The 27,309-nt window shown below is 48.4% G+C and overlaps 1 protein-coding gene across 4 annotated transcripts in view; it reads right to left on the bottom strand.

Annotated features, from left to right (window-relative positions):
- Window positions 1-27,309, bottom strand: part of LOC112907482 (immunoglobulin lambda-1 light chain-like) — a 699,686-nt gene that overhangs the window by 560,794 nt on the left and 111,583 nt on the right. The window contains exons 1-2 of one of the 4 annotated variants that reach the window (XM_072723321.1): window positions 12,542-12,689; window positions 12,144-12,450 (exon numbers count right to left, since the gene is read on the bottom strand). The exons of 2 other annotated variants lie outside the window; for them this stretch is intronic. In XM_072723321.1, the coding sequence (XP_072579422.1) occupies window positions 12,144-12,450; window positions 12,542-12,668 (434 nt within the window). In that variant the 5' untranslated portion in view covers window positions 12,669-12,689. Of the gene's footprint in view, window positions 1-12,143; window positions 12,451-12,541; window positions 12,690-27,309 lie in introns of those variants that run through there. One more of the 4 variants, XM_072723320.1, reaches the window with a different exon arrangement.

The raw sequence follows: 27,309 nt of genomic DNA, 5'->3' as shown, positions 1-27,309 counted from the left end.
GAGTATTTCTATTTTTAACGTTTTGAGTGACTTCCAAACTGTTTTCCAAGGAGCTACACAAGTTTGCAGACCCATCAACTCGGCAAGAAGTTTCCCCTTTCTCTGCATCTTTGCCCACACCTGCTGTTTCCTATGTTGTGTCTGTTAGCTGTTATGACTGGTATGAGGTCATATCTCAGTTTAACTTTGATTTGTATTTGGGACATTTCTTTTATCTCCTCCTTGGCTCCAGGGATGAAGGGCATGCTTCGTGGTATATTGTGCAAACAGGAGCCCACAGTACCATCTGATTCTGGATCCTCAGCCCAGCTAGGAGCTTCCATCAAAGGTGGATTTCTGGGGTGGGTGAGAGCTATGGGTTTGTCCCCTGGGAGGAGACAGCTGCTGTCATCTCTCCCTCTGGCAGTGAGCACCAGTGCAGGGCCCAGCAGGTGGAACCATTTCAGTGGGTTTCAGGCCTGGCCAGCTCTGAGCAGGTGCACAGCGCCCCCTGCTGACAGCATCAGGAGATCAGTCAAGATGGTGGGAACTGCACAGAGGGAATGGAGCCCATTTTTGGTTTCAACAAATAAGCCAGAAAACAAACAAATAAGAAGTGTTACCTACTCCTGAGTCCCACTGGAGAGTTTCCTTTTTTTTTTTTTTACAATGACTTCTGTTATCTTTTTCAGTTCTAAAATTTCCATTTGGTTTGTTTTGATGATTTCTCTTTAATTTCTGCATTTGTATTTTTTCCATTTGTTTGAAGAGTGTAATTTTACACCACATAGATTTTATGAGAGTTGCCTAAAGCTACCTTTCCAATAGTTACAGCATGTGAGTGATCTCCGTGTTGGTGTCAGTCGATTCTCCTTTCTCATTCAGGATTTTATTTTCCTGGTTCTTGACATGTCATATTTTTTTTTATTGGATCCTGGGTATTATGGCTATTATATAATGAGATGCTTGGTCCTCAGTTATTTTTCTTCAAACAAATGATCCTCCTGCTCAGGTGCAGCAGCAAGGGGAAGGGTGTTCATGTCAGCTTCCAGGTGGCTCAAGTGAAAATGCTTACCACTCTGCTGCTTACTCTCTGCTGGAGAAGGTGGGGCAGTGATTGCCACTTATCAGGTTGGGGTGTGGGACAAGCTCTTTGCTGGGCCCTGCCAACACCATGGTGGGATGCACAGGACTGGGATGGAGCTGCTTTCCTTCAGGGAATGGATCCTCTGCTCCCCACTGCATTCCTTGTCCTCACTGATCCCGGAGAGTGGAAGGTCAAATGCAGATCCAGCTCCCTTGCCTCCTGCCTCATACTTCAGTGTTTTCAGGCCCAGGGAGAGCCCAGGCTCAGTTCCCCAGTTTTTAGACCACCACCAGCAATGGGTATATGGCAACAAACCAGCTTTGCCATGTACCACTGCATTCATTCTCCCTGCTGAGCGAAGGAGTTCATACGATCTCCCCAGTATCTGCTACAATCATGGGTGAGAAAACCTGGAGTGCAAACCAGTCAACTAGGCCTGCCTTGCCCAGAATTGTTGATGTTCCCATGCGATGGAGGCTCAGCTATCTTCTGAGTAGCTGACACCATGGCAGGTGGGTATTGGGACACTGCCTGCTTCTGCCAGGAGGTTATGGACACACACACAGAGGCAGAGGGACAGGCAGAGGGAGAAGCAGTCTCCATGCAGGGAGCCTGATGTGGGACTCCATCCCTGGTCTCCAGGATCACGCCCTGGGCTGAAGGCGCTGCTAAACTGCTGAGCCACTGGGGCTGCCCCATTTGGTGCTATTTTAAATGATTCTTTTTCTGTTCATAATCTATCTGATGCCAGTCTACTGGATTTTGGCCATTCTGATAAGTGTGCAATGGTAGCTCATTCATATTTGCATTTGCTTTGCCAATGATATATTGTATGGAACAGAATATCACATGTTTATATGAAATCTCCCTATCTCCTTCTGTGAAATATCTGGTAATGTCTTTAACTTACTTTTTAGCCACCTTTTTTTTTTTCTTGTGCTATGTTTGAGAAATACCTTGTATAACGTCTTTCTTTCCTTCCTTCTTCTTTCTTTCTCTCTCTTTATATCCTTTCTTTCTTTCCTTCTTATATATATTTGTACCTGTATATTTATGACTGCTCAACTCTCCAGAAGTTTGGCAATTTATCTGAAATACATTCTGTCTCTGGTTTATTGATTTTCTCTATTAGGTTTTATTTTTGTCATGATTCAGGGGAAATAGGACACATCTTCTCTCAGAGACATTTCACATCACATTTTCCAGTCATCCAGATCATACTAGAAGTGGATCCATACCAGTCATGGCACCAGCAGCTCTCCCTCAGCTCCCGTGATCCTGAAACCCCAAGTGTCTGTGTTCTGCTGCTATAATCTTTGCCGATGAGGTTGGCCAAATGTGCAAGTGTTTCTTTTTTATTTTTTCATAATAAATTTATTTTTTTATTGGTGTTCAATTTGCCAACATACAGAATAACACCCAGTGCTCATCCCGTCAAGTGGCCCCCTCAGTGCCCGTCACCCATTCACGCCCAACCCCTGCCCTCGTCCCCTTCCACCACCCCTAGTTCGTTTCCCAGAGTTAGGAGTCTTTATGTTCTGTCTCCCTTCCTGATATTTCCCACACATTTCTTCTCCCTTCCCTTCTATTCCCTTTCACTATTATTTATATTCCCCAAATGAATGACAACATATAATGTTTGTCCTTCTCCGATGGACTTTTTTTTAAATAAATTAATTTTTATTGGTGTTCAATTTACCAACATACAGAAAAACACCCAGTGCTCATCCCGTCAAGTGTCCCCTCAGTGCCCGTCACCCATTTCCCCCCACCCCCTACCCTCCTCCCCTTCCACCACCCCTAGTTTGTTTCCCAGAGTTAGGAGTCTTTATGTTCTGTCTCCCTTCCTGATATTTCCCACACACTTCTTCTCCCTTCCCTTCTATTCCCTTTCACTATTATTTATATTCCCCAAATGAATGAGAACATATAATGTTTGTCTTTCTCCGATGGACTATTTCAAAACTCAGCATAATACCCTCCAGTTCCATCCACGTTGAAGCAAATGGTGGGTATTTGTCATTTCTAATGGCTGAGTAATATTCCACTGTATACATAAACCACAGCTTCTTTATCCATTCATCTTTCGATGGACACCGAGGCTCCCTCCACAGTTTGGCTATTGTGGACATTGCTGCTATAAACATCGGTGTGCAGGTGTCCCAGCATTTCATTGCATTTGTATCTTTGGGGTAAGTCCCCAACAGTGCAATTACTAGGTCGTAGGGCAGGTCTAGTTTTAACTCTTTGAGGAACCTCCACACAGTTTTCGAGAGTGGCTGCACCAGTTCACATTCCCCCCAACAGTGTAAGAGGGTTCCCTTTTCTCCACATCCTCTCCAACATTTGTGGTTTCCAGCCTTGTTAATTTTCCCCATTCTCACTGGTGTGCAGTGGTATCTCATTGTGGTTTTGATTTGTATTTCTGATGGCAAGTGATGCGGAGCATTTTCTCATGTGCGTGTTGGCCATGTCTTGACTAGAATGTCATACTGGTTTTATATATATATATATATATATATATATATATATATATATATATATATAAATTTTCTTTTATTTGTAATATATTTATAAATATATATATTTTATTGGAGTCGAATTGCCAACATATACTCTACCATCCAGTGCTCATCCCGTCAAGTGCTCCCCCTCAGTGCCCACCACCCAGTCACCCCATCTCCCCTTCCACCACCCCCTAGGGGAAAAGGAGAGAAAATGAGTGGGATAAATTAGAGACGGTGACAAAATATGAGAGACTCCTAACTCTAGGAAATGAACAAGGGGTAGAATGTCATATTTGAATGAGATATATGCATTTGTATACACCTATACACACATAATCGGATATGACCAGTCCGATTTAGGGAAGTAGCATTGACTTTATGGATCCAGTAAAACCTCTTGGAAGTATCATCCTACCACCTTCTTACAGAGTTTCCAACAGCTTTACCAGGCTAGTCAGGAGGTCATGTCCTGGCAGGGCGGGAACCTTGGGATATTTGGGTACCTCAATAACAGAGAGTGCACCAAGTGTATACGTGTTGCAGGATAAGTCTGATAACAAGGTTTGGCACAAGTTTTGGCTTGGCTTCTATACAGGGGGAGCTATTAAACACTTCATCCAGAGGTTTTTCACAAAAGTTGCAGCAAATCACATTTTAACAAGAGCCTATATGTTCAAGTGCCATTTGCTGCAACTATATTTAGTAGAAACAAGGCTGGTTGTTGAGAAAACATATATTTCAATGACACATCTGAGTAAATACTTGAGTCGATTCCTGTTCATTATAACCTGAACTTGATCCTGATTTTCTCTAGCTTCCTAAAATCTCTGGCTACAAGTCTGAAAACTAGCATGTTGATTTTCCCCCCACCTTTGGAAGTGCATTCAAACTGCCCTATATCCTGAAGTCCTGAAAGGTAACTGTTAATCCAATGACAGAACCTTCAGGAAAGGGAACCCTGGGTGGCACAGCGGTTTGGCGCCTGCCTTTGGCCCAGGGCGCGATCCTGTGGACCCGGGATCGAGTCCCACGTCAGGCTCCCGGTGCATGGAGCCTGCTTCTCCCTCTGCCTGTGTCTCTGCCTCTCTCTCTCTGTGTGACTATCATAAAAAAAAAGAACCTTCAGGAAAGTCACCACGGTGGCTCATGTAGAGGTGGTCTTCATGCCAGTGGCTCTCTGGGATAGTCAGAGATCACCAGACACATTTGAAGTACAAGCCAGGAAAGTCTGTCAGATTGTCACAGCCTTATGTGACGACATGAAGCTTGACATCAAGAAATCTTCTCCACTGGTTACCCTCAGAACTCAGCAACTACCTACAATTTCATTCGATCATTTACCATCCTTTTTTCCCCATACAACTGCCTCATGTTTAATACCTGATTTCTTGAACCACAAACCTTACTTTGAGAATGCACCTCCATCAACCCCTCCTGAAATGGGTTTAAATAAACTGGCCTATCATCAGGAGAGTGTCAAAAAAAACTGAAAAATATGCTAGCACAAGTATTAACACATGTATCTTTCAGAGAAGGGAGGGAACTGCCTAAACATAGGCTGCCCCAGATTGGACCCCATTGGCATGAATGTTAGTTTCACTTTAAGCAAATGAAAATCTGCAGATTTATGAAGAGCTCTTTAATCCCCCCAAATTGCCAGCTTGTACCAGGAAGAGAGCTATTACCAGGCTCTCTCTTTACCTAAGACATATGTCTACATAGCAGGACAACCTCTCTTTTGCAAACAACTCCTCTCACCTTCCCTCTAATGTACTTTCTCCTCTTTGGTCATCGGACCCCTGCCCCTCTCCTTCACTCACATATGTGTCATGGTGCCTGACTGTCTTTGGAATTCTCCACGTCTGTGTGGATACCCACTATGTAGGCTATGAAACGTGATTTTCTCCTGTTAATCTGCCAAATTAGATTTATTAATTCTTTATTAATTCTTTAATAAGAATTAGATTCTTATGAAAACAAGGGACCTGAAGAGCTCAGTAAATACTTGACTCCACAGCAACAGGCACTGGTGAAGTTTCATCAAGGTCAGTCAAGAGTAAGCAGAGATGTGCATCGCTAGGACTCCTGATCAACAGTCCCCTGGATCAGGGGCTGATCGTATATCCTGGAAACACGAGGTAGACGTCATCCTGCCTCAGAAATGGATCCTCACACTGTCCTAGCTGGTGGAGGCCCCTCCCCACACTGCTCCAAGAACCCCACCTCCTTCCCCTCCGTCCAACTCTCATCCCAGTCTTGGCTTCCTCTATGTCATGAGGACTCTGACTTTCCTCATCATCATCCCCTTGTCCAGAACTTCTAGTCTGACTGGGACAGAGTCCACACCCTTGCCACGTCCCCCCTACATGCTCATGCCATGCTCCATCACTCTTTTTGCAGGACTGAGATGTCATTGTGGGACATCACATTCTGGGGTTCCCTGGGTACACCTCCAATGTTCCAACTCCACCCTACCAAGCTCACCCCTCCTCAGTATCCAGGGACAAGCTTTCCTCATTATACGTATTCTGTGTCCTCTCTCTTCACCCAGACACTGTCAACTCCTAGATCATGGGGACTCTCCCATGCCCACTTGTGTCTCACATCCCAAGGCTCACATGGGGGCATATACTAGGTGTTCAGTAGGTTGTGTGAATGCACACTGTAAGGACAGTGCTACATTCTCAGTCAGACGCAGGTGGACTCTGCGTCTCCTGTTCTGTTGTGACTTGTCACAGTGATACAGGATTACCGATCCCAATGGTCAAGAACGAATTCTCGAGATATATAATGTTGGTAACAAGTGGTTTTATTATAAGGGTAACAGGTCCTGTGGGCAGAAATCTGCACTGGGATTGTGAGGAGGGACCGGTGATATGCTTTTTAATAAGTGGAGGTCGGGGATAGTGTAAAACTCTAAGGAATTTGAAAGCAAGGCTTTCAGGTCCTTTATGATCTAGCTGCTGTTAAGGTGAGGGTATTTTCAATCTTTAATAAAGATAAACATTAAGGCACTAAGGCATCCATGAGTTTCTTGAGCAACTCATTCTCTGTATATTTCAGGTCTCTAACAGGGGGCTGCAGGCTGTAAGGACATTTAATTTAATCTATATTTTCTTGTCTTTCTTTCTTCATTGACAGACTGTGAACAGAGCATCATGCTCCTGACAACAAGGAATTTTTCCTCAATACGAGAAAACCATAGAATGTGTATGATAGAAAATGTTTCTGTGGTGGGTCTACAGTCTGCAGAATTCTTCAGAATGAAAATCTGGAGCACAAGAAAAATAATGACTTATCTTAAAATATGCAGGCAAACTTTTGTCTATGGATTCCTCCAGGATTCCCCATGAGTGAGGCCATTGGATACTTCTGAAGTAGGTAAAAATCATTACATCACACGTGCAAATACTTAAAAGTAGATAAACACATACTTTTCAGGAAATGTAATAATTTTACTTTTATATTAATTAGAATGGAGTAGGGGGTGCATCTAGGAGGTGCAGGTCGTTGAGCATTAACTCTTCTTTTTGCTGATGTCCTAATCCCAAGATAGTGAGCTCGAGCCCTGCACAGAGCTCTGCACTGAGCCCAGAGTCTGCTTGAGCCTCCTTCCCTCCTCCTTTGCCCGCCCGCAGCTTCCCACAGCATGCTCTCTCTATATATAAAAATAAAGAAACCTCTAAAAATATTAAGACTGACTAAGAGTGCTGGGTAAAAAAAAAATGGAGCCTAGCTCTTAGAGCAGGAAGAAGAATGTGAGGGGTTTCTTGCAACTCCGTTTTCTTATCATTCTCCTCCAAGAGTTGGACCCCTAAGACTAGAAACTACAGCAAGATCATTTCTGTTTTTTTCTGGAATCCTGATGTGGAGACATAGCTCAGACCTGAAGAACCAGAGGGAGAGACCAAAGCCAAAGGACAGAGGAACAGCGGGGAGAAGAGAAGAGAGGGGGTGTTGTCGGGGAGAGCCTGCAGGATCCCGTCCAAGTTCCCGTGGAGATGGTTCAGAGAGGAGACTGTGTCTGTGACCAGCGTTATGGTCAGTGTATCCCCTGTGGATATAACAGTAGTGACACAAGGTCACACTCTATGGAATGAGATGATAGAACTGAGTGTGGAAGAATGTTTGGAGTCTGCACGTTCGGCTGGATCACGGTGTTTCTTCCTTTTCATCTTCTCCACATTGAGTGGTGAGGTGCCTTGGGCTCTGTTATGTTATATGTCTGTGTCTCCTGGAATGTTCCATTTTCTCTTAGTCTGTGTGCATTACTGGAATGTTTCTGTTTCCTGTGGAAGGATAGATCATCGTGTGGCAGAGACCACCCTGCTCAGTCTCTCCAGATAAGTTTCTTCCTTAATGGGGGTTCAGAGACAAGATCCTTGGATCCAGAAATTTGTCTCACAACCTCCTTATCTGAGACCCTGTGAGTATCTTGTCAAGGAGGACAAGCTGACAAAGTCCATGGAGGAAAGTCAGGCTATAGCCTGGAATATCAGTCAAGGCTGTGCTAGCTCACAACTCAGGGCTTCTCCCAGAGAGCTCCTCCTATATTAACTCCCATTTTGTTGCTCTTCCCTCCACAAAAGGTGAATTCTACATTTGAGGCTTCACAACAGCTTCATAGGCAAAGGGATTTGCAACAAATACTCCAATTCCTCCTCCCTAGACATCCAAGCCATCCTCCTCCACCCAGGACTATTGCAAAGCTCCACTGTGTACAGGAGGAGAGGATGCTGCAAGCGGGCACTGGCAGATCAGGAACAGGCCCTCCGAGGATGCCCATGGTCCTGAGTGGTGTCAGCTGTAGGAAGTCACATCCACAGGACTACTTCACCCAGTGTCCCTGGAGAAGGGTCAGGGTTTTTACAACATTTCAGGATCCCAAATCCCCCATTCCTAACCACAACCCTGATGTCACAACTGAGGGTCAAGTCCACAGGTATGGGCCAGGAATTCCTCTTGGGCCTGGTTCTCACCCAGCATCCCCACAGCTTTGTGCCTCATACCTGGGACGCAGTGAACCTTGCCCTGTCCTGAGAGCAGAGGCCTGGGCGAGAAGAGGAGGTTTCTGCTCTGACAGCGGGAAGGGCAGAGTCCACCCTGAGTTGGACTTTCAAACTGCTGGGACCGTCCCTTTGTTCTGAACGTTAAATTTATAAAAGTAGACGTTCTATGGGAAGAGAAAAGGACCACCGTGACAACAGGATCTAATTTTTCTTTTATTTGTATATTTTTATTGAAGTTCGATTTGCCAACATATTCCATAACACACAGTGCTCATCCCGTCAACTGCCCCCCTCAGTGCCCGTCACCCCGTCACCTCCACCACCCACCCACCTCCCTTTCCACCATACCTTGTTCATTTCCCAGACTTAGGTGTCTCTCATGCTCTGTCTCCCTCTCTGATATTTCCCACTCATTTTCTCTCCTGTCCCCTATAACCCCTTTAGTATTTTATATTCCCCAAATGAATGAGATCATATGATGTTTCTCCTCCAGTTGACATGCTTCACTCACCATAATACCCTCCAGTTCCATCCACATCGAAGCAAATGGTGGATATTTGTCATTTCTAATGGCTGAGGAATATTCCATTGTACATAGACCACAGCTTCTTTATCCATTCATCTTTCAATGGACACTGAGGCTAAGTTTTCAATTTGGATCACTAACATCTTTCTGTATCTCTTTCTTCTCAGTTTTTATTTCTTCTGTGTCTTCAGAAAGATGTAAATAGAAAAATAGGAGGAAGGATATTGTGATCCAGAATCTACTTCTGAATTAGTGTGTATTCAAGCTCTCTTAAATTGGGAGACAGTCCAAGGCCATTGGCAGGCTGAGGTGTTATCCCACATCTTCCTCTGTGTGTGTCACTGTGACCAGGACCACTGACACAGTTGTCACTGTACAGTAAGTGTCAGCCTTGTCCTCACACTGCAGCCCAGAGACAGTACCCTGAACCCATACCCTGGGTGTGGGACAGGGGACAGGAATACAGGAGGCAGTGTCCCTCAGTCCAGGCTGGCTCCGGGGGCCTTCCCTGCAGCGTCCCTGCAGTGTGTGGCAATGTTAGTCCTCCCTTCTGCTCCAGGTCCCCAGGGGTGAGCTGGGTGTCAAAGTCGTGACACATGACCCTCTTCGTCTCTTGCATAAAAGTGTTCCAGGAGGGCTGAGGCCAGTGACCATGTGTTGGGGGCTTTGCAGACCTTTACAACCCAGCGGGATGAGGAGTTATGGAGGAGCATGAGCTGAATGTCCAAGGTCAGGCTGCAATGCCCGAGATATGGGCATCATGGAGAAGTGGGGGTGGAGAACCCCAATCTCTGCCTTGACCTGCACATCCCCAGGATCCCAGCCACAGGGAGGCAGAGCTGGGGGCTGTTTCTTAACCTTTAGTCCCCCAGAGGGAGGAGAATATCATCTTGGTCACTGCTACCCACTCCCAGTTCCTCTCCTGGTGCCTGTAATGGGAAGGGCCTGGGAGGACCTCTCTGAGCTCAGGGTTTCTGGGGCTGACAGCAGGTGTGACCTGGGCCCAGACTCAGGCAAGGGATGCACAGAATCCCATGGACCTGAGGGACAGGCTCCCAGTCTCCTGCTGCCCCAGTCCTGGTCCACACTGGCTGAGATGAGGTAATAGGATTCCAGAGCAGAGCCCTCTGCCTCCAGTGCTGTGGGTCCTCACCCCTTGTGCATGGAGGACAGGCCACACCCAGGTCACATCCAGCCTTCCTGAGGCTGCATCTCATGACTCCAAATGGCTCATAACCCCCTGCTGTGGCTCCTGCCTGGAGACTGTCTCCAACTGTCCCCACTGCTCCACTGCTTCTCCAGGATCAGAGTGAGGCTCAGGGTCAGGACCATCCCCAGGGCAGGGAGCACATGGACAAAGACATCAGGGATGCTGCCCCCTTGGACTCCAGTGTGGGTCCCTGAAGCCTGGTCTCTCCCTGTCTCTCTCTGTCTCTGTCTCTCACCCCAACTCCTTCTCTGTCAGCTGAGCCTCTGTCCACACTCCTGGTGGGGAGGCCACAGGCTCGCTCTGCCTCTATGATGACCTCTGTGGCCCCAGGTGTGTGCTGTAATTTACATGTTTATAAATAATCAACCTTTAGTTTTCAAACTATCCTGTGTTGTAACTGAGGGACCTAGGGCAGTCGTCTCCAGAAGCATAAGGGCGTGTCCGACCTTGACATTGGTTATGGAGAGGTCGAGACCCTCACAACATAGGACCTTCTGTTCCTCAAGGGAAAACGATGTCTTGCATCATCTGTGACCATGGATGTCATGGTTCAATTCCAGGCCCGGCCCCGACACATGACAAGGACTGAGCCCTCAGCCCATGGGGCAAGATCTGTCATCCTAAGGGGCTCATGTGCTCAGTTTCTTTGCTCCCTTTTCAAACTTCCTGTTCACACTCTCTCAGGTCCCCACCTTCATGTCCTCCCCCTTTGGGGACAAGGGGTCACACCTCCTTGGGGAAGTGGATGGGATGATATTCCCCTGTGAGCTCCATCATGGACCCCAGACTCCTAGATGACATTCTCTGCCTGCATGAAGGAGCTGTGGCTCTGGGGTACAGTTTACTGAGCTGTGACAACACAGCAGTGTGGTGCGACCAATGTCACCATGCCCTGTAGGGGAGTGACATCACCATGAATACAGTCGCCTCACACATTCCCCCTCCTCCTTCCTCCACCTGCTGTCAATCCCTGGCCTCCTTACCACCTCTAGATTCCCGCCTCTTCCAAAATACAATGAGATTCCCGTGATGTGGAATTTATTCTTTTATGTTATTCATCCTGAAGAAATGTGCAGTTAATATTCATGCATGTTTTTGAACTTAAGAACTTATTTCATTAAATGTTGACTAATATCACCCTCTACGACTATACATCAGGTTGGAGTAAATCTTCGTTACTTCAAGTCTGGTCATTTTATAAAAAGCTGGTATAAAAAAGGTGTGCATATTTATGATTGCTTTGAATTGTGTTGATTATAAATAAAGTTTCCATAAACATTCACGTGGGGATTTTTCTCTAGAAAGCTTTTTTTTTTTAACCATTTATATTTCTGAGTGTGGCATTGATTTATGTGTACCATGCAATCATCAAAGAATAAGAACTAGTCCTCTGGTTGATGCTAAGGCAACAATGTTCCCAGCTGCAAAAAGAGCTGACATGTGCACCAGCAGAGCAGGGATGGGGCTGAAGGACCATGACAGCTTCACGACCTAAGAGTATTTCTTTTACTGAAAAATCAGACGATGACAAGTGAATGTACACTAGCCTAAAAGAACCTGTCCCTGATCACGAGGACACAACTGTCTCTTTCCTTTGACACCCTCTGTGCACAATGGGCTACTCTGAGTGACTCTGAGGTCACAGATGATGAAGTAAATGCCATTCCCGGGAGGTCGCCAAGATGCACCTGGGCTCAGGGCATCAACTGAAGAATGAGCAGAAACCCAGGGGGAGCCTAAGCAGGCAGTGGCTGCAGCACTCACTCACTTTGCAGATGGGTAAGTGGGTTTTTGTCTCACTTCCCCACAGGCCTGGAGCACTGTGGGAGCACTGAGACTGCTGTCGTATGTTGAGCAGTAATAATCAGCCTCATCCTCAGCCTGGAGCCCAGATATGGTCAGGGTGGCTGTGCTGCCTGACTTGGAGCCAGAGAATCTATCGGGGACCCCCGAGGGTCGGTTACTACTACTATAGATGAGGGTTCTGGGGCCTGTTCCCGGGAGCTGCTGGAGCCAGCCTACACTATATCTACCGATGTTGGAGCTGCTTCCAGTGCAGGAGATGGTGACCCTCTGGCCCAGGGACCCAGACACTGAGGCCGGCTGAGTCAGCACAGACTGGGCCCAGGACCCTGCAAGAAGGAGAGAAATAGACAGGGTGATCTGGAGTCTGGACGCCACATGTCCTCCCAAGACCCCTCCCCCTGTCCCACATCCAGTCACCTGTGCAGTGAGCGAGGAGGATGAGGAGGAGAGGGGACCAGCCCATGGTGGAGGTCATCACTGATCCTGTCTTCCGTGGCCCCTCAGCTGAGCAGAGCCTCCCCTCATCTCTCCCTTCCCCTTTCATCCTCTGAGAGAGGGAGGGGCCCTTTCATGCAAATGAGACCTCAGCTCTCTGACCTCTCCCTGGCACTGGGTCAGGTCCCTCTGCCTGAGGATGTCAGGGGGGTGGGCAGAGGAGGGGCTTTTTGGGACTGGGGTGTGGTTAGGGAGGTCCCAGCTGTGAGCCCTGAGCAGCGGCCACAGTCAATGCCAGGTGGTGTTCCCAGCTCTGATCAAGCCTGACCTCTCAGAAAAAAGCCTCAACTGCCTTCTGAAATCCTGACACCACCTCACCCTGCATGACATGGGGATCAGTTGGCCATAGGACACAGGTCCTATCTCCAGAGCTCTGGCCACTCTCCTCCTATGATCGGACAAGTCTCCGTGCATGTGGTCTCCCATAACTGTGGCATAGATTTTAGGCTACACTCTAATGTCTTGGTGTGAGGGACTCCTGGGAGGCTCAGTGGTTAAGCATCTGTTTTTGGCTCAGGGAATGATCCTGGAGACCTGGGATCAAGCCCCCCATCCGGCTCTGTGCAGGGAGCCTGCTTCTCCCTCTATGTCTGTGTCTGTGTCTGTGTCTGTGTCTGTGTCTGTGTCTCTGTCTCTGTCTCTGTCTCTGTCTCTCTCTCTCTCTCTCTCTCTGTGTCTCTGCCACGGATCCCTTGGCTTTTCATGGGCCACTCAGGACTGAGGTGGTGTCTCTACACCAATTCGTCTGACATCATTGTCACATCCAGAGGAGTGAAGGGTCCCCGTGCCTCTTCTGCTCAGGATGCTGAGATCTTCCTCCTATATTATGACCCTGGTGGAACCCTCTCCTTCTCTGAGTTTCCTGAAAGACTGAAGACCCAGGGAGCGAGGTTTTTCAGGTTGTGGGTGGAAGCCCTTGTGTGCTTTCCTGGAAAGGTTACACACTCAACATCGTTGTCATCTCTCACTGTTTTCACCTGTTTTAAACTTTAGTTCTCCCCACCCTGTGGGCAGTGACTCCCTCCTAGGATCTGTCCTCCCCCACATGGACACAAGTCCGCAGGAGCCCTGCCACGTTTGGTTGTGTGTGTGCCACTGACCTCAGAGCACAAGGGGCAGACATGCCAGGATGTTTTAGCAGGAAGATGTGACACCTGGAGAATTTCTGCCAAGAATCCAGAGGAAGAGATTGCGTATTCGTCACCCCCTAGACCAACCGTGCATATAAATTGGATGAATGTTCTTTTTAAGAAAATCTTCTCACTGTGCATTGACTAAGACTCAATGATGATGTCACTGTGAAGGCGCAGGTGGAATTATGAGTATATTGTTCACAGATCTGTGCGGACTGCATGGATAATAAAGATGGAAGTGGCGTTTAAAAACCTCAGTGCAGTTGCACCTGGTGGCTCAGTGATTGGGTATCTACCTTTGGCTCAGGTCAGGATTCCAGGGTCCTGGGATAAAGACCTGCATCAGGCTCCCAGTGGGGACCCTGCTTCACCCTCTGACTGTGTCTCTGCCTCTCTCTCTATGTATCTAATGAATGAATAAATAAAACGTTTTAAAAAAGGAATTATTTTGGCTTTCATTTAAACAGACATTTATAAACATTTTATAAAATGATTTGTCTCTTTTTTAACCTTATGATTATATCATGGATCTGATCATGCAGGCAGGAAAACCTGAAGTGGTGCCCATGAGACCCCATGAGGACCCTGTTGTATGAACTTCACAGCCATCTGAGAGCTGGAATTCCCATACACAGACGAGCTTCCCGGATGAGAAATTCCGGGTCCCGCTCATATCTGGGGTGGGCACAGCTGGGGCCTGGGTCCAGCATGTTCAGGACAGAGCAATTGCTAATTCAGCCCCCCATGAGTAGGAGAATGAATTTCTATTGGCAAAAAGCACCTGGACCCAGGGTTGTTGTCAAGGTCCCCTGTGAGTGGTGGAGAGTGGAGATGAGGGGCCACATCCCTGAGGTCACAGACCCTGTGGTCCTGACTTGGTACAGATGATTTAGCAGAGGTCCAGCATGGCTGGACGTGTCACTGGTGAGACTCTGGGAGTGACAGCCCAGCCCTGAGAGCATAGGGAGGGTGAGACCCACATCCCCAGGGGCTTTGACCTCTGGTGGATCAGCCCTGAGGCTGGGGTCCTAGCCTCAGGTGCTGATTGGAGCCCAGAAATGGTGGGGGGCTGAGCTGCACACAGGGACAGAGAGTCTCCCTAGGAATCCTGAGGGTCAGCTTTGTCCCAAACAACAGGTATTCAGAGAATATCCTGGCTGCCCAGGTGACACGACCACAGTCCTTTGTGTTCCCTGCTAATAGGGATTGTGCCTTCTGGAGATTGTGACATCAAAGACAACTGGTGAGCACAGAGGAGCCTAATTTTTGGACTGATGGAGAAGCCCAAAAACTGCAGAGCGCAGGACAATATAAAACCAGAGATGAGACAACTGTGAGTGTGAATGTGTGTGTAGGTACTTGTTTGTGCACATGTGACCTAAAATTAGGCCAAGTGCCCTCATTCCCTTCTAAGTCTTCTCCACACACTGGGGGATTGCCCTTTATTTCAGGTCCTGGAGCTGGGATTTCAAGGCCCATGTCTCAAAGCCCTTCTACCTGGGGGAGGATTGATCCAGGCAGTGAGGACTCATATGAGAGCAGCCCTGTAACAACACCCCTGAATCAGAAGTGCAGGTGCTGCTGAGTGACAGAAACAGGAAGGAGAATGTAAGGTTTCACATGCAATCCTAATTTCTGGTCATTCTCCCCATCGATGGACCCTGGGGACTGGAAACTTCAGCAAGATCATTTGTGGTTTTCACTGAAATCCTGAGGTGGAGACAGAGCTCAGACCTGAAGAACCAGAGGGAGAAACAAGCCTGAGGGACAGGGGAGCAGAGGGGAGAAGAGGAGGGAGGGGGTGGGGGTGTTGTCAGGGAGAGTGCAGGATCTTGTCCAAATTCAAGGGTTTCTGGTTCAGAGAGAGGAGACTGTCTGTGACCAGGGTTATAGACAGTGTATCAGCTGTGGGTACATCAGGAGTGACCAAGGTCACACTTTATGGAATGAGATGATAGAACTGACTGTGGATGAATATTTGCTGGGTGGCAGGTTCAGTTGCAGACACAGTATTTATCCTTGTCCATATTCTCCAGCCCCCAAGGGGTTGTGCAGTTGAGCTCTGATTCCTCATCACTTCCATTCTTCCTCATATGTCCTACGAGGTGTCACTTTGCAGACATCCCCTTAGTATTTCTCTTTTGTCTTTTGAATCCAGACCTTCTGGGGCTCCGGGGTGGCTCAGCGGTTGAGCATCTATCTTCAGCTCAGGTGGTCTTTTCAGGTCCAGGGATGGAGTCCTGCATCACGTTCCCCGCAGGGAGCCTGCTTCTCCCTCTGCCTATGTCTCTGTCTATCTCCGTGTCACTCATAAATAAATAAATAAATAAATAAATAAATAAATAAATAAATAAAATATTGAAAAAAAGGAAAGAATGAAAACCTTCCTACGTATATGTGCCCCTGCAGGTACCTCCAGGTAAGCTTCTCTGAAAAGTAGCTCCAGACTATGACTGTGGGTCCAGGGGTCTTTGTCTCACGTCCTCCTTATCTGAGACCCTGTGAGTATCGGGAGCTGCTCCCACTGCCATGGTCTGTAGCACAGTGACAGTCAGCCTCATCCTCAGGCTGTAGCCCAGAGATGAGCAGGAGTCCTGCATTGGCCGAGGTGTCCTTGGAGCCAGAGAAGAGGCTGGGGACTCCGGGGCCCTGGTGAGTCTCAGAAGACCATCAGCAGGTACTCGGGAGGCTTCCTGGCTGCTGGAACCAGCGTGTGGCCACCGCTGCAGCCGCTGCTTAGGGCGAAGGTGGGCGGCTGGGTCAGCATAGCCTGGGACGGGGAACCTGCAGACACATTCACGGGTGATGGATCAGGGGCCAGACTGAATTTCCTCAAACCTCTAAGCTAGACCAGCTGACGTAGGCTGACAGAGGCTCTGTGTCCCTGAGGTCAGTCCTGACCTGTGCACTGACTGAGTAGAATGAACATTAAACATCCCCGGCCAGGGTGACACAGTCCCTGGTCCCCTCCGTGGCCTGGGCTGCCCCGGGCCTCCTCTTCCCTCCCCCCTCTGCCACAGGAGGGGCTGTCCATGCACATGGGCTCCACCCACTGACTGCGCAGCCCCTCCCTGGGCCCTGATCCTGGAGCTCTGCTCACACCACACACTGAGGAAGATGGAGGTGGCTCCAGCTCTGGGGAGAGCCCTGGGGGGAAGCACCTGCTGAGACCACACACTGGTCCCCAGGCAGACTGCCAGGCCAGAGGGGACACTGATGCTGAGTCCCCATCAGGGAGCTCAGAACCCAGTTCTCAGGCCCAGGCACCCTGAGTGAAGGGTCCTCACTGAGCAGCCCTGTAGGACCACAGGGCAGTCCCTCGGCGCCCCCTCCTGGTCACAGGGCACACACCTCGGCAAGGCCCAAAGCCCTGAGAGCCCAGCTGGTTTCCAGGGCTCACCAGTTCCCTCCCCATTGGCATGGCCAGGTCTTACTTTCAGAATGGGTTCTATCTCTTGGGCCTTAAAAGCATGAGTTCCACATGTTCTCACAGAAACGTATTTGCGTTTCAACCTCCCATTTTTGTTTATTTTTGTGTATTTTTTATTGGAGTTTGATTTGCCAACATATTGTATGACACCCAGTGCTCATCCATCAAGTTCCTCCCTCACTGCCCGTCACCCAGTCTCCCCATCCCCTCGCTCACCTCCGCGTCTACTACCTGTTGTTCATTTTGTACCAACATATTTGTTGTATCAGTGACAAATCCGAGAAACACAGTGTGTTCACAGATGCACAGTACAGTGGCTCCCATCAGGCCACATTGTATTAGAATATAGTCTACACTGTGGGGACATATTGAGACTCTCATTCATTGATTCCATCATTAATTTTTCCCAGTACAGATTATTTTCTTTTTTGGACAAACCCCATTTGGTTTCACATATTTTACAGTGGAGTCTTTAGTAGGATTGTGTTGAAACGTGGAGATTATAAATTATTGCTCATATTCTGGGCTATCAACTCAATAGGTAACATTTTCTTACAAATGGTGAACCTATATATTCTTGAGGGTAACATTATGAACAATCACCCAGATTACTCATTCTCTGCACTTTATTTGCTCAAAGAACTTGTCTCATGCTCAGAATTTGCCCTCTGCCACCTTCTCCCGGCGGTTTCCTTACTTGGTACCTGGAAGCCCATCATGTCCATCTCCACCTTCTGCAGGGATGGGCTTGGGTACTGGCACCATGGGAGTGGGCTGAGATTCTGCATCTACAGGGGTGACCAGGTTTGAGGATCACACTGGGAGAGTGGTTTTGTGTCTAGGTTGGTAAGTTCTGGCCTGGTATTGAGTTCAGTTGGTGTCTGTGTCTAGAGGAGTCAGTCTGCAGGCTAAGTCCTTGGAGTCAGCCTGAAACAAAGGTGGGCCAGGAGATTGGACATACAGGAGCCCTCCTGGCACCTGGGACCACAGGGCTTGGGCTGTTCCTGGGGTGGTGGGATCCTGCATCTGATGGGGAGCTTCTGGCCCTGGGTACACGCAGCTACCCTTGCATGGAGGCTGATGACAATCATAGTCGAGATTCTCGGTCCAAGGGGCCTCCTTTCTCTTAGGTTTTTTTTTTGATATGGGACAAACAGAAAGGCTGAGGTCACAAAGGAACAGATGTGTTCTGGAGCTGTGGATAAAGTTGAGCACCCTGGTGTCACAAGGGTTTTGGAGGCCCCCAAAGCTAGCAAGGAACAGTCGTGGGCCAGGACCTAGGACATATAGGACCTGGCAGCCATGGGAGCTGATCTGGCTTGGGTGCAGGCAGAGGCTCTGGTCTCCAGTAAGGTCAGGGGCACACTTCACTTGCCTCAGAGGGAAGGGATTCCCTCTGAGCGGGGCCCCCTGATCTGGGCAGAGCTCATGGCACCGTGTGAAACTCTTCCCTTCCCTCTTCAAGGCACCTTGCCTTCTGTCTCATTCCACCCAGGGGCTGAAACAACTCACTGGAATCCTCAGCTCTCTTGGAGGAATTTGCCTTGTGTATCTACTTTAAATTGATGTTTCTGGAAGAATAAGCATGCTAGAAACTCCTGCACTGTCCTCCTGTTGATGCCACTCTGCTCCCTTCATGCAGCCTCAATGCAATGGGATGCAGGGACGTTACATTCACTGCTGTTCTGGCTGGTCCTGAGGCAGGGGGACATCAAACTTCCTGTGTGCAATACCTATTCGATAATGTCCCGTTATTAGACCTCAGTTCATCTGATCTCAGCTGCTCAAATTGTTGGGAGACCAGACATCCCTCCCTGAGGGACTGGGTTCTCTTGCTCTTTCCATTTTCAGGACATCGTGGCTGCAATTGTGCATCAGCCTCAGGTGGAGCTGGAGCTATAGACCCACCCAGAGAGGGGTCTACTCAGTGTGGGTGTGGCCTTGTCTTGGATCCAGAGAAGCAGCTGGGAACCTCAGAGCCCAAATGTGTACTTGAGTCCGAGTAATAGTACAGGAAACACCAGGACGGGCTCCCTGATTTCTGCTGGAACCAACTTATTACATACCTGTCATTTCTGATGCCACTGCTCAGGGTGCAGGTGAGTCTGGCTGTTGTTCCCAGGGATGCAGAGAGGGAGGACGGCTGGGTCAGCACAGGCTGGGACAGTGAACTTGCAGACAAACACACATCACAATGAAGACAAGAGACAGGGTGCTTGTGATTGAGGAGCTGAGCCACAGGGATCCGATTCAGGCTGGGGTTCCCCCATCTACCACTGGTGCCTGTTCCTTCTTATGCAGTGACAGAGGAGCACAAGGAGGACAGGGGTCCATACCATGGGGGCACAGCACCTTCTTAGGCCACAAACATGGGTCTGGGCTGCCATGGCTTGTCTTATTCCCTGTTCCAGGGCCTCACAGAGGAGGGGCTGCTCATGCAAATGTGATCACGCCTGTCTCTCCCTCTTGTGCATGTACAGGTCTGTGGCCCTTTGACAGGGAGGATTCCTGATGCACTAGCTTCCCCCTGGTGAGCCTGGAAGAAATAGCTGCCAGGACCCACACTGACCCAGGTCCAAGTACCCATCCCAGCTCAGAGAGGGCATGACTATTTAGTTCCCACTGAAAGCAAGATACCCAGCCCCAGGACTGTGTCAGAGGAGGGATTGCGTAACTGGGAGCCCCTGTCCTACAGAAACCCCCAGACTCCATCCTACTTCCCCCTGCTGGTCTCTAGGCAAATCTCCTTCTTTCCCGCTCAGGCAAGCCTCCCCTTTCCCTGCTTCTCTGACTCCTGTGCTCGCACCATGTGAGAGTAACACTCTAGGGATGGGTTGAGGTCCTGGGGTGTCGTCTCTGATCAGGATTCCTACATGGACTGGGTTCTAGAGGGAGGGATCTGTGCAGTCCTCTTCCAGGAGTGCCAGGAACTTCTGTGGAGCTGAGGACAAGACAAGGGAACACAGAGCAGAGAGTCTCTGTCCTTGCGGGCAGAGTCCAGGAGAGGTGGGTTGGCTCCATGAGCTGAGTGTGAGGAGGAGCTGCTGGGGGAGGGGCACATATCTTCGCAGAGGAGGACACAGAGGGCGGGAATGCTGGGCAATTCTTGAGGAGGGTTGACAGGACACAGAACAATCTGATGAAACTGCCAGGGTTTTGGAGACAGAGCAGGGCCTGGGCATCAAGCAGGGACCAGTGCAGGGCCATCCTGTGATCTCCTTCCCCTCCATTTACTGTGAGATTTCATCCCAGCTGTGCCTGTCCTCAGGGGTGCTCATCAGAGAATTAGCTTCACTGGATATCGTAGTACAAAATGTGGGACAGGGAGACCTAGAGAGGTCATTAGGAGGAGGGAGGGGCTGGAGGATCATGACAGCCAAGGCAATGGGGCTTGTGTCACCAGGTGGGACAGTGGGAGCTGACTGACCGGACTCCAGGCTGTGGGAGAGGAAGGGATGGTCCAGAGTGTCATGTGGATGGAGGGCGATGCCCACAGAGTCAGGAATGGCTGGAAAGACACAGGTGAGGTCAATTGGGAAAGCAGGTGGAGGGCTGGTGGTGGGTCTGTTGTTCCCATGTCACCTAAAGACCATATATGATTTGTACAAGGTGTGGAGACATTCACAGACAACCAGGGCTGAGGGAAGCTTTCCCTCCCCCAAGGGAAGGATGTGAGTGTTACATTAACCACAAGTCTGAGGGCTTAGTCTGAGGGGTCCTGAAAGGAAAGCTGGAGGCCATAAGGTGACAGAAGGAACAGGGTGATGACCACACACACAACGATGATGGGAATCAAGTAGTCCAAATGCTTCCCCCACCCCTGCATCTTTTCTATTCATCCCTGAAGGGAACCCCTAGTCTGTGAGGGAGGAGGGGAGGGGAGGACAGGACAGAGAAGCCCAGGGCTCTGGTGGCTGAGGCCACACGGTTGGCATTCCCATCCTCCCCTCCACAGTGGTCCCTTGTCCTAGACCAGGTAGCATTGCAGGTGATTCATTTCATCATGGGAACCTTTCCAGGTGAGGGATTGTCTGTCCTGCCTGAACACCAGCCTGGGCAATGACTACATGGGGAGGAGGATGCAACATGTACAAGGGAGGGAGTCAGAGCTGAGCACCCATGCACCTCCAGGGGCACGGATGCTGCAGAGTTACATGGCAGTGAGGACACTACCTGCCAAGTTTGCAAGAATTACTAGAGTATTTCCCTAGTTGGGCTGGACCAGAGGCCTGGCTTCAAGGGACCTGTCCCAAGCGCCACCTGCTGGGCTGAGACACTGAGTCCTCCAGGCTCTCTGACCCTCCCAGCACTCCTGCAATGATGTCCAGATATTTGGATTTGGATGTAGATGATGTCATAGCCCAGAGCAGTGAATGGAGAGGTGCCCATCGTGGAGTTTTGGGCTGACAGGGTTTTTTTTCCCCAACTCATTAATGACCCCAGGGTGGCTAAATACATGGTGTACTGCACAGGGATTGTGTTCCCAGGTGGTTCAGCATCCCTGAGAGTGGAGTTTACCTCTTCCAGGTGCCTGAGGTTATATTCAGTCTACAATCATCTTGAACAAACTAAATGCCATAAAGGCCTCACCGTACCCTAGTGGTTGATACCTTATAATAATTCTACATGGTCCACCTTCCACTTTCATCCTTGTTGTTGTTGTGGGTTTAGATTCTCCTATGATGTCCCCTCAGCCTGCCCTGCAAGGACCTTAGATGCTTCTCTTTGCCATGAGAATAGAATGCTGTCAGGAAAACATGTCTTCTGCTTCTACTTACTTTTCTGGTTTCAAAGATTCCTTGATATTTAGCCTGACAAATGCTTATATATGTGACTCTCTCATATACCTAATATATTTTTAAACTAGTTTTGTCCTCAGTGTCAGGATTGGTATAAACATAATGTTACTATAAATGGAGGCCTCTTCCACTGAGCGGTCTTCCACCTCCTGCACTGAGAACCCTCATGATATGTGTATTGGGCCCTAACCAAGAATTATTGCTCAGAAATGTTGTTCGAATTCATGGGGGATGGATGTCTGAGATCTAGGCCCAATGAACAGACAGTTGTCCAAGACCTTCCCAACCAAAGAGCCAGAGGGAGTGAGCAGCAGGCATCGTGCGGTTGAACTAGAGAGAGTCGGAGACAAAAGCATTAATTTTCTCCAGGTCACTAATAAGAACCAGGCTGCTGGATACAGGGATTATTTATCAGTGTTTATGTGAGGTAATATATTAGTGTTACCTAGCCTTTCACCTTGCTGTCTGCATGGCCCTGGAGTCCCGATCAGTCTCCGGTCAAAACCAAATTCAAGGCCAACTCTTTCCCAAGGTTCACTGTTCATTCATACCTGATAAGATCTACGTGGGTAATCCTACCTGAGGGACCAATGTTGCTGGTGCTGTATTATGAGAGTCTGCTGTTACATCACATGACCCCTGGTGCATAAGACCTGGCAATGATGTCTGCATTGGTACACACTAAAATGATCTCAGCATGAAAGTGTCCACTATTCATGCTTCCTAGTCTAGGTTTTAATTTTCCGTTTGCCGTTAGCCTGGGAATTCATTATTTCTTGTGTCTCTCCCATATACTTATGATTCATTTTCCTTTTTTATTAGACCACTTTTCTAATTGTTGAGTATAAGGATTGATTAAAAAATTTATATGGTATGAACATCTTAGAATTTCTCTACTCCTGAATCAAGGGACCCCCAGTACCTAGTATCCCACCTCTATTCAGCCTTGTATTTATTTGGTAAATGCAGCAGGGATTGACAGTGAAAAGGCCACAGAAACTTGTGATTTTTTTTATCTGTTATATCAAGGCTCTCTATGACAATGAAAGCTCAGTCCATAGCTCTCTTCTCTAAAACACGGAGAACCCCTTCACCATCATTTCAACCAAAGTGTCAGAGGAAAACCAAAGGGAGAGAAAGACTCCACATGAGATTAAATTTTACTGGTCTCACCTTAGCTTATTATGTCTACAACATCCCCATTTTCTAATTCTGACACATCCTGAAACATGAAATGTTTGAGAACTTTTTACCACATGAATGAGTGGAGACTGGAATCAATCCATAACAATTTATATCCCCAGTTTGTTCACATTTTTTAGTTTTCACCTGATGTCCCTTTTCTCTTCTGGGACCCAGGTCAGGATTTTTCGTTACATTCCTGATATCTCCTTAAACTTCTAACACTATGATATTTTCTCAGGCTGTCCTTGTTTTCTGGTGTCTATGTCCACACTTACTGAGTGAGGATTATGTCTGACATCGTTGAGGGCCAAGAATTTATTCCTGTTACTTGAAATCCTCTGCACAGGAAAGCGTCTCTTCTGTTTATTCATTTGTACAATCAATTAAGATTTTGATCCGTGGACAGCTCTTATAGACTTAGAGCTAAAAGCCAATACTGTTATATTCATTTGATCCTCAAATCTTTCCATTTTTTCCCAGTGGCAACATTTTCAGTTGGCTCATGAACTCCTTGACACACCCTGTCGTTTTGTGTATGTGTGTGTGTGTATGCATGTTGGGAGTACATTGGTGTGCTTGTGTTTGTTCTGAAGGATTCTTCACTTTCTGACACTACAAGGTGCTCCCTCTTCATCCTGTGTAATCCCTGATCTGGGGATCAAGCATTTCTCCCAAGAAGCCTCCCTCTCTTCCGAAGAGAAAGGGATTAGATAGAGAGCAATACCTGGCGAAATGCACTATAGTGACATTATGGGGCTTCACTGCATCTAATCCCTCATAGCTGAAACATGAAAGATTTCTATGTGGGAGTAAGTAACACGAACATGCACAGAGTGGTGACCACTTCCACGTGCATTATCTGTCTCCACCAAATTACACATGATTGCAAACTGCCATCTCCAGCTCTAATCCATGACCACAGTCTTCACTTGGGCCTCCTCTCTTGGTGAATCTCCATTCCTGAAGTGAGCAATCAGCTTCCAACAGCGCCCATCCATTTACTCAATTGCGCAGTTCCAGGACATAGGGGGGGGGGCATCAAACCATGCTCCTGTCCCCCCCCCCACACCCTTATCTCCTAGATACAGAGCTCCATGCAGTCTCTCGTGACCTTACACTTACAGGCTCCACTCACGTTCAAAGTCACTCAGTGGAGCAGCTTTCCCCTGAGCACTGCACTGAGGTGTACTCACAGGTTTGTCCTGCAGGTCCATGGGTTTGGAAAGAGACTGCAGACATCCTGGGCTCCAAACCTCATAATTGACTTTTTTTACACAGACTTTACAGCTCTGTCAAGTGACTCTACATGGTTCAGTGAATTCTGACAGCACGCAGTGTCATATCAGCACATTGAAGAATTGCATTGCTCAAAAACACTTTTCTCTATTCACGTGTACTTTTTCTTTTTTTACCTTCTAATAAACAGGAGATATTATTACACTCTAAAGACAATTGCTCTAAAAATGTAATACAATAATCATAATACTATGAAAAATACCCAGTTTTAAAAATGTGCAACCTATTGGATGACATGTTAGTCAGGACCAAGTATATGTTCATTAAATATAAACCTATAATAACCTCGAGGGGCAGACATCTGGTTGCCTTCAGTTTTTAGAGGCTGTGAGTGGAGCTGGTATAAATATTCTTTTGCATGTTTTCCCTGAACAATTTTTTTTCTTTTTTTTAAAATTTTTATTTGTTTATTATAGTCACAGAGAGAGAGAGAGGCAGAGACATAGGCAGAGGGAGAGAAGCAGGCTCCATGCACCGGGAGCCTGACGTGGGATTCGATCCCGGGTCTCCAGGATCGCGCCCTGGGCCAAAGGCAGGCGCCAAACCGCTGCGCCACCCAGGGATCCCTGAACAATTTTTTTTCAATTTATGTTTATAATTTTATAATTTTATGTTTGCATCTCTTTAACGAAAAATCAGGAAATAATACAAATAACCAGCACTAGTTATAACTGGATAGTGAATAAAATCAGAAGCAAATAAGGCTGACTTATTTAAGCACAAAGTGGGTATTGTTGAGAACCATGGTATATACAGAGGCAAAAGAAAGTATTTCATTTATTTTGGACTCAGAAGGTAAAAATGAATATCAACCAGCCTAGAGGTAACTGCTCACAGCTGAAGAAGACAAGACATGTCTGTTTACAGGAAGACTCTTCATCCAGGAAGGGGCTGCTCTGAGTGACACTGAGGACAGAAAGGGAAAGAGGAGCCTCACCACAGGCAGTGCCACAGGATGGACCTGGGCCCAGGGAATCAGCAAAAAATAAACAGTCATAGGCTCCGATGAGGAGGGTCTGCTCGCGTGTCCCCCTCTTCACACAGGAGTGTGTTTTTGTCTCACTACCCCCCAGACCTGGAGCACCGCGGGAGCATTGAGTCTATCATCCCAGGATGAGCAGTAAAAATTGGCCTCGTCCTCATCCTAGAGCCCTGAGATGGTCAGGGTGGCTGAGCTGCCAGACTTGGAGACAGAGAATTGATCCAGGACCGCCGAGGGTCTGATATCATCCAAATAGATGATGGTTTTAGGGGCTGTCCCTGGGAGCTGTTCCTACCAGTTCACATAATAATCACCGGTGTTTTTGTCCTTCCAGAACAGGAGAAGGTGAACCTCTGGCCCAGGCCCCCAGACCCTGAGGGTGGCTGGGTCAGCACAGGCTGGGACAGGGAACCTGTGAACAGAGACCCTCATGGGGGATGGGTCATTGAAGCTGGGAGTATCTCAGTTTTGGGGGAAGATCAAGCCTGGGAGCTCATCCAGAAGACTGGCACTGTTCCCAAGCAGAAAGAGGAGAGCATAGTGACACAACACCTGGACTCCACAGTTGTTGTGAGGTGACCCAGGCTTGTCTTATCCTCCCTACTGTCTCCTGGAAATGAAGAGGCTGTTTATGCAAACTTGCACCCTCTTCCATTCTCTCAGACTCCATCTGATAGTGTTCAGGAGAAGAGAGGACAGAGGAGGCTGAGGGCAAGACCTACTCTGAGTGGGACCCATGAGGGGGTGGTGTGTGCAGCAGTGGGAACTCCCAGAGGACCCTGCCCAGGAGCCCCTGCCAGGGCCTGAGGTCACCAGGCTGCAGAGTCTCACCAGGGGCACAGGGGGGAGCTCAGCCTCTTCCCACTCCTCAAGCCAGGGGGGCTCCCCCACCTGGGAGGGCCCCCTGAAGGGCCCAGGGTTGTACAGTGCCCCCTGTGGGTTACATGTCTCTCTCAGGGTCCTCAGTGTCCTGAGGTTAACATCTAGAGCTCTGTCACCAGCACTCAGAAGTGACCTGAAGGACTGGGTGGAGCACCCTGCGGGGCTTGATGTAAAGAACATGGACACAGTGTCTGTGATCTGAGAGCTTCCCACATGGAGGGAAGAGCCATCCAGAAAGAAGCACTCCTGTGGGTATAAGAATTTATATAAACCATAAACCATAATAAAGGCTGAAATCATCCCACCCTCTGAGACATTTACAAACTCCACAGGGGAAGACTCCCAAGTTTGTCTTGAGAGATGAGTGACCGTGTTCTGCACACAGATAAAATGAGAACAGGGCATAAAGATACTCAAACCAAGAAGGGACGTGGTGATTTCACAGGGTGAGAAAATCATCTGGTGACAATGTCACCCCGAGATGGGTGGGGACACAGAACAGGGAAGGACTGAAGAAACCACGTGATTGGGGAAGAACAACTGAGGCAGGAACACAGCAGGCAGGGAGGTAGGTGGCTGTGCTCACAGGAGGAAGGTGAGGAGAGAAGGTGGAAGAGGATGGTGAGTACCGAGGTCTCTGCTATGACGGGCCCCTGAGAAGGTGCTGGTGTCACTGCAGGGGAGCCTCAGGTAGGGAGAGGCTTCTCTGTGCATGAAGGAGTAGAGTCTGGGGAAGGAGCACAAACACTGAATTCCTAGATCAGAAATGGGAGACCCTGACCTTGAGCAGCAGGAGCAGTGCCCATTGCATGAGGCTGGTATACAGGCCTGGTGAGCAGGCCCTGGGATGGGTGTGGCTTTTAAGGGGAACAGGAGCCTAGGACAGAACCCTGGGCCCCCTCCCTGGGTACAGGAAGGGGACAGGAGTTCTGGAGGCAGTATCCCTCAGTCCAGGCTAGCTCTGGAGGCCATCTCTACAGGGT

Source organism: Vulpes vulpes, chromosome 10 (genome assembly GCF_048418805.1).
Source record: "Vulpes vulpes isolate BD-2025 chromosome 10, VulVul3, whole genome shotgun sequence".
Taxonomy (NCBI): Eukaryota; Metazoa; Chordata; class Mammalia; order Carnivora; family Canidae; genus Vulpes; species Vulpes vulpes.
The sequence above is the reverse complement of the archived record's forward strand: the minus strand, read 5'-3'. Positions and strand labels throughout refer to the sequence as shown.